This window comes from Bison bison, unplaced genomic scaffold, assembly GCF_000754665.1.
Source record: "Bison bison bison isolate TAMUID 2011002044 unplaced genomic scaffold, Bison_UMD1.0 scf7180017864108, whole genome shotgun sequence".
Lineage (NCBI taxonomy): Eukaryota > Metazoa > Chordata > Mammalia > Artiodactyla > Bovidae > Bison > Bison bison.
In genome coordinates, this window is record NW_011494680.1 from 9,817,462 (window position 1) to 9,824,905 (window position 7,444).

Sequence of the window (7,444 nt, forward strand, 5' to 3'; positions counted from 1 at the left end):
AGTGTCTTCACTCATCTTTGATTTCATATTGTTGTTGTTGTTTCAGTTGCCAAGTCGTGTCTGACTCTGTGACCCCATGGACTGTAGCCCACCAGGCTCCTCTATTTATTGGATTTCCCAGGCAAGAATACTGAGTGGGTTGCCATTTCCTCTTGCAGGGGATCTTCCCGACCCAGGGATTGAACCCACATCTCCTGCACTGGAAGGTGGATTCTTTACTGCTGAACCACCAGGTAAGCCCAACATTTCGAATATAAGGAATCAAATGAAAAATGTTTTTACAGGTTTGGCTGTAGGAAGAGGAGGGGACCAGTAATGCTTCTGTCAAAAATCAAATGGTTTCACTGTCTCTGAGTTTGTGATTTGCTGGGGAAACTGAAGGGCAAATGAGACCTCTGAAGGAGAAGAAAGTTAAGAATGTTATGCAGTTGGGGTAATGGGTTTATTATATCTACACACAAGTAGGCATTTATTGGCATTGTGTCAAAAATAAAGGACAAAGTGATAACAAAAACTGAGCATGGAAACAAGACAGCTGCAACAGACCAATATTTAAAAGCTTAAAGATTCTCAGAACACAGAACCTGGGATCACAGCTTTCAGGTTGTATAGTTAATTATCTGGACTCTCAAGTCAACTATATAATGCAAGCGACACGGGACAATACAACACACCAGCGCAGCAGTCTTTCACTGGGGGCAGAGGAAGGCTTGCTGGGGCTTCAGGTCACTGATGGGAAAGGGGATTAAAATCTCATAAATCCTCCATATCTTTTCTCCATTTCAGGAACTTCCTTGGAGTAACTTTCGCCTTCTTCCTCGGAGGGTAGGGGCTCGGCGAAGCGCTTGAGGAAGCCACCGTACCTTTTCTGGTAGTCCATCCACCACTCTGGACGACCCACTCTTCTCATGAAACCCCCGTATCGCTTCTGCAGCTCTTTGGTTTCATCTTCTAGGTGGGGGCTTCTCTTTAAGCCTCTCATGAAGCCCCCGTATCTCTTGCTCACGTCTTCAGCATCACTGCCCTCCTGGTGGAGGCTCCCCTCTCGCTGGTCCCCGGCTCCCAGCAGCTCCTTGAGCAGGTTGGAGGAGTTGCCCAGGCCGTCATCTTCCTCTGCATCCTTCTTCATGAAGCCCCCATATCTCTTGCCAAGGACCTCACCTCCATTTGCCTCTTCTTCCGCTTCCAGGGGGTACAGCTCATCCATTTTCTTCATGAAGCCCCCATACCGCTTCATGAAGCCCCCGTACTTCTTAGCAAGCAGGTGGCTCTCCTCCTGTTTGCTGAGGGCACTGGTGGCATCTGGAGGAAGTTCTAGTTTGGTCAGCTGCAGAAGCTCCTTGCAGGTTTCCCAGGTCTTGAGAGAAGGTAGTTTCCCCTCACATTCCAGAGTGCAAGCCTGGGGAAATAATCGATTTAATGACAGAAGAGGCTTTTCTGATTTCACTCAGTGAACACATTTTCAGCCCCCACCGCCCGCCCCACTGGGCCACTCTATGCTTGCTTTGATGAAAAAACTCCCACTTAATAATCTCATTTTTCTTACAACTTTTTGTTGTACTGAACAGGCAGATCGAAGGAAAATCAGAAGGGGAGATTGTGGAGAACTAACTGAATCAAATTAGAATTTGTCTTCAAATTTTAACAGATTGTACTATGATGTACTATTGCTATATTGTAAAGATATTTTCCCACCCAATTTTAACCTATATTTTTCTTAGCATTTCAGTTTTTTTATGGTTCTACTTATAGAACTCAGTTACTAACTCTTGATTTAGACATAAAAACTAGGCCTTTTCTTGAGATTTAAAATATATTGGTATATTACTTAATATGAAATATATACATATCATTTTTCACAAAGAAAAGCATTTTATTAGTGCAACAAAATTCTGGTATATAGTTAATCAGCTCTTACTAATTATTTAAGTTTTGTGTCTAAGAAAATTAAACACATGCACAAATAAAAATCTACAGATCTAATAAAAATAATGGTGCTATTTTATTTTTGACCTCTGATTAAGAAAACTAACCATTATTAAAAATTTAAGATGTTCAGATTTCAAGACTATTTCCATCCTAAAGTGAAATTCAAATACTCCATTTGCCAAAAATTTATGTTGAATATTTTGTATACTATTACCAAAAGGTTATTTTAATATTGGCATTCCTTAAAACAAATAATGGCAAATAACTAGAATAACAGTCATTAGTACAAAAGTGATATTAATTTATATCTTACAGCCTCTCTCTCTCATGCTCAGTTATGTTGGACTCTTCGTAACCCCATGAACTGTAACCCGCCAGGCTCCTCTGTCCATGAGATTTCCCAGGCAAGAATACTGGAGTAGGCTGCCATTTCCTCCTCCAGGGCATCTTCTGACCCAGGGATTGAAATTGCATCTCCTGCATTGGCAGGCGATTTACCTGCCACTGGGAAGGTAATATCCACCTGGGAAACTGATATTCCTACAGCCATCTATACATTTTTTGTATTATTTATCATACTTTGTGTTGGAGAGTAAATTCAGTTTGGACATCAGTCATGGCATGGCTGCTCATTATTTTTTAATCCATCATAGAATGAAGTGCAAGCGTCTTTCACATGGTGCAAATTCCACAATTATTTGTTACTTGATTTTACTACATAATTCTAGCTAGGCAAGCTTATTTCTCATGTATCTTTTCTTTTTCTTCCTGTTTTTTTTTTTTTTTTAATTTGTCTTTTTCATCCAAGCTAAAATTTCAGAGCTGCTGTAATTCTAACAATATAGTGGTTAACAAGCCATTTGTCACAGACAAAATAACTATCCTATATGCAAATCCCAAGAGAAAACCAATCAGTAAAACACAAATAAGAAAGAAAAATATGGATGCTGGGGATTGTCACCTCTACTAAAGACGCAACATTTTTTCTCAGAGTTTAAATATAAGACCTATTTGTCAAATGGAGAGGATGGCGCAATCCAAATGGAACAAACAAACATTTAACCTGAAACATACTGTCTTGGGTTCTGTAGAATCCTTCCCTTAGTGATTTCCCCTGTTTTGTGCATCTAGGTAAGAGAATTGCTTCAGAAGGTCTGGAAAGGCACTTGACTCTTTGGATTAATACATATGCTCTGCCTAACTTTTTAAGTCATCACAGAATCTCAACAAATTGAGACAGGGCAAATGAACCCTTGGGGGAGCTAGTTAAAATGAAGCTTCTTGGGCCCCCACTTCAGCGATTCTGAGTCCCTGGGGGCAGCAAGAGTGATTTAGGAGCATCGGATTACCATTAGAATGACAGTTCTTTTGAACTTAGATTCATTTCTCCCAACAACACCAAGCCCCTGTATAATTTATCTTTGCATCATAGGCCACCTCTTTGGACTCTCTGTGCCCCTTTCACAGCCAAATTAAACTGTTGTCTTACTAGTTTAATTAATAAAATGTACTATTAACGATAGTACCTTCTAGGCAGAACAGAAGTTGAATTTCAGGGGGACTCACCTGTAGAACAGTCCCCGACCCATCTCTCCTGTCCACTGCATTCTCCCTGCCTCCTCTTTATCCACACCGTCCCGTCCCCGCGCCCCCCGCCCCACCCCTCCCCACAAGTGAGGGTCATGGTCTGAGAGACCTAAGGTTAAAAGGGCTAGAGAAATGAAATTCAAAGAAAGACGGCGAGATTATCACTTAAAAAACTGTTATTTGCGGGAAGGATGGGTTGATGCTTGTGTGCGGAAGGGGCCCTAGGTGGGCTTTGTGAGCAGGTGGGTGACTGAGCATCTTCCCTGGGGCAGGTGATGGGGACAGCCGGTGCTCTCCGAGGTCCTGAAGAGAGAGAGAGAGAGCGCGCACCAGCGGGGCGCCCACCTCCCCGGGGTGAAAACGAACAAGGTTTGCGCGACGACATCGCCGCCCTTTCGGTCCCTAGCTAGTCGCGGGGACCCGAAACTCAGAGCCAAATCGGGACCTTGGTCAGCGTTCGGGGAGCAGTCGGGACACCTGGGTCACCTGGGGTCGGCGCCGACTGTGAGCACGGCGGGCCCGGGCTGTGCGCGCAGGGTCCGGGTTAGCTGCTCCCGCACCGCGCAGAACACTCACCAGCGGGTTGAGGTCAGTCGGGCGCGCCAGGCGGTAGCTGCACGTGGCGCAGTCCTGGCTGCATTCTGCCCTGACGGTCGCCAGGAGCCCGGGGCCGAGCGCCAGCAGCCAAGTGCAGAGTCCCAGGAACCGCGCCATGGGCTGCGGGGAGAGCGCACAGAGCTTCGAGTCTGTCCGCGCGCTCAGCGGGGCCCTGGGAAGGACTCCGAGCCGGGCAGCCGCAACTGGGGTGAGGGTGCTTCATCGAACCAGAGCTCACGGGACCCTCTTTCCTGCCCTCCCCCGCCCACCCGGGGGACCGCTCCGATCGCCTCTCCGTTCCCGAGTGGTCCCTGTGGCCCGGAGCCTGGGGCGGCCCCAGGCACTGGCTCTCTGCAGGGCAGGATTCTGGAGGGGACTACGGAGACCAAATTCGAGAGCCCGGGAGCCCGGGGAGTGGCGACATTGACCAGGGTCACATACAAGGAGCGGAAGAAAGTTGGGAGACCCCATGCAATGCAACGAGGAATAAAACGCAGCTGGCTGAGAGCCCCAAACCCACGCAGCAAGGTGGGCTTCGGCCGAGTTCACTCACGTTGCCGCTGTTCGGGGCACGCAGGTCGGTCGTGGAAACCGGGTCCGGGGCGACTCTCGGAGAGGGGAGAGCCAGGAAAGCGGGCGGGCCTCACTCTCGCGGTCCTCGGCGTCGCCGCGGCTGCAGCGCAGAGACGGGTCTCCGGCCTCGCCAGCCTCCCTCGCCGTCCAGGCTGCGGCGGCAGGAGCCACTTTATAATTCGTCCGGGAGCGCAGGAGGCGAGCGCGCCCCAATCGCCGGCGGGCTGCTGTTGACGCAGGCCCTACGCCGGCTGAGCACCGCCCCCGCCGGAAGAGGGGTCCCGGCCTGGGCGGGGGGACCCGCGTGGCTGCGCACCCCTCGGCCGGGTGACACACCGAGGCAGTTAGGAAAGTTGGGGAGAGGGTGCGATGAGATCAAGTCCCCCCGCGTAAAGTCACCGCAATTGCCTTCCCCGGGGAGCGCGCTTAGCATCAGAGCCCAGGTGGGGGTTTAGCGGGTAGATAGATTGATTTAGATTCTGGAATGTGCTGGAGACCCTAGGAGTAAGTGCTGGGATTACCCCGCCCCGCCTCCTCCTGGAGCGCCCCCGCCGTCCGGGTGGGCATCCGGTACAGCCGTCCGGAATGTCGTCACTTGTCCACCCATCTGTCCCCAACGCACTAGACTTCTTGCTGACAGTAAGGCGCGTAGTAGGCGCTCAGTTAATGGTTAAGGGAATGACTGAAACTTTCTGGGAATATTAACATCTCCGGAGGGCGCTTTTCCTTTTTGCATTAGTGAGACCCCCTTGCCAAGCGCGCACGCGGTTGCCAAGTTCCCATGCTTCGGGAACGACTTTCTGTCCGACCAGAGTGTCCTGGGGGATTTAGGCCAGTGAGAGGGGGTACGGGGTTGGGATGGTCCCAGGACCATCCATTTCAGGAACTAGTAGATTTTTGCAGTTATCTTCTGGGGAAAATCTGGGACTGTGATGGCGAGAGAGCGAGGTGGGAGGACTCGGTGCCCAGGGCGTCCCGTGCTTGGGGCGCGTACCTCGGCTTGACTGGGAGGGGGGCGCGGTGGGCAGCGCCGATGGCGGAGGCGCAGGCTGTCTCTCAACTGAGGCCCGCTCGCCACCTTGGCTCTGCGGAAGATTACCAAGATGCAACCATTTACCTTGTCAGTGTCCCCATTTGGAAAATTGGTACACAGGTAATGGGACAAAATAGGGCCGAAGGCTATCCATAGTGTTCCGGAGAGACACAAATGAAATAATGGACCAAAGCACTTAGCCTTAGCAAGCCTTAAGAACGTGCTTCTAATCCTGACATCCATATGTCTTTAGGTTGTCTATCAACGTATCTTTCGTTTATTGTTTACTTATCCATCCATCCATCAACCATCCATCCTTCCACTCACCCATTTTCCATCCATCCATCCTTTCATCCATCCATGTACCTATCAATCCTGGTCCTAGAGGGAAATCACAGAGTCCCAAAGCTGGCAGGAGAAAGTATCCCAGTGCTTTCCCAGCCAAAGCGCCGTCTGCCCTTAGACCTTTGCGTGGCCAGCCGCCACAGCGCTCTTCCGAGCTCGGGCGGCTTTGTGTCTTCCACTCTGGTCACTAGAGGGCAGCGCTTTCCTGCGTAGGTCTGGGCACCGGGGAAGAGTAGCGCGCCAGCAGCGGACACGCACACGAGTGCCCGCGGAGCAGCATCGCGCTCCGCCTGCCTCCAGGGCAGGGGCAGCCCCGCACCCGGCGGGGAAGCGGGGCGCGGGGCTGAGACAACAGAACGCCCTAGGCAGCCCTAAGGAGCCAGACTGACATCTAGCCAGAAAAGCAAGACGCTTCCCCTTTGACGTTTTAGGCTTTTCACAGGGACGCTGGTGGAGAGCTGGTGATGTCTCCAGCCACTCACCCAATAGGAACGAGGGTTCCCCCTGCTGCCTGGGGTTTGGAAAGGCAGCAACTACACAGCAGTGCTCAGCGCGAAATGATTGCACGGACAATCCGGGCTTAAGGGGAGAGAATACTTGCTGTATCTTAGCACAGGCATACCTGGGATCACTCAGGAACAGACTTGAAACTCGTAACGGGAGACTGGAGGCTGAGACCCTGGTGTGAAAGACTGCACCATGTGGTGCATTCCCCCAAAGGCCCCTTGGAATCTTGGAAAATTAGTAGCTGAAGACTGAAAGGGGACTTGGGGATAAGTTATTTCAATCTTTATTCTGCAGATGGGAAACCGAGGCTCAGAGCGTCCAAATGACCATCCAGACATAACCAGGCAGAACCAGATCATCTCACACGTCTCTAGGGAGAATCCCGTCACCCTATCAGACTCAGTTTGTTTCAGTTGGAACAATTACTGTTTGCTCTGAGTTAGTTTCTCTTGTTGCATCTGCATATTTATGTATAGTTTTATGTATTTTTGGTTGCACTGGCTTTCTCTAGTTGCAGCAAGCCGGGGCTTCTTTTGTTGCAGAGCAAGGGCTATAGTTGCTATAGTATTGTGGCTCAGTAGTTGTTGCGAGGCATGTGGGATCTTCTGGGACCAGGGATTGAACCTCCCGAACTGGCAGGTGGATTCTTAACCACTGTGCAACCAGGGAAGTCCTCTCTGAGGCTTTTTAAATGTCAGGAGAGAGAGGAAAGGAAACCGAGGGCCATTCCCTAAGAGTAGGGCAGGGTATTGAATGCCCAGCACCTGCCTGGGTACTTGGGGTGTAGATGGTGCTGAATGAAATGTGTGTTGACGGATTAACTGAAGGAATGAGGTAGGGACAGGTGGGTCTATTTTTGTGCCCCAATCAGCC

At 50.1% G+C, this 7,444-nt stretch overlaps 1 protein-coding gene across 1 annotated transcript; it reads right to left on the minus strand.

Annotated features, from left to right (window-relative positions):
• Positions 1–423: 423 nt before the first annotated feature.
• Positions 424–5,038, minus strand: PENK (proenkephalin). The gene is made up of 3 exons (XM_010838980.1): positions 4,667–5,038; positions 4,093–4,233; positions 424–1,399 (listed from the first exon to the last, which is right to left on the minus strand). Exons 2-3 carry the CDS (start codon positions 4,228–4,230, stop codon positions 746–748), a joined length of 792 nt encoding a protein of 263 aa, XP_010837282.1. The 5' UTR covers positions 4,231–4,233; positions 4,667–5,038; the 3' UTR covers positions 424–745.
• Positions 5,039–7,444: the final 2,406 nt, after the last annotated feature.

What these genes read in the sequence shown, in the direction of transcription:
- PENK (XM_010838980.1), bottom strand. Translation starts at nt 4,230, where the DNA reads ATGGCGCGGTTCCTGGGACTCTGCACTTGGCTGCTGGCGCTCGGCCCC. An exon ending in CGACTGACCTCAACCCGCTG is followed by an intron (nt 1,400 to 4,092) that starts GTGAGTGTTCTG and finishes TTATTTCCCCAG; the next exon opens with GCTTGCACTCTGGAATGTGA.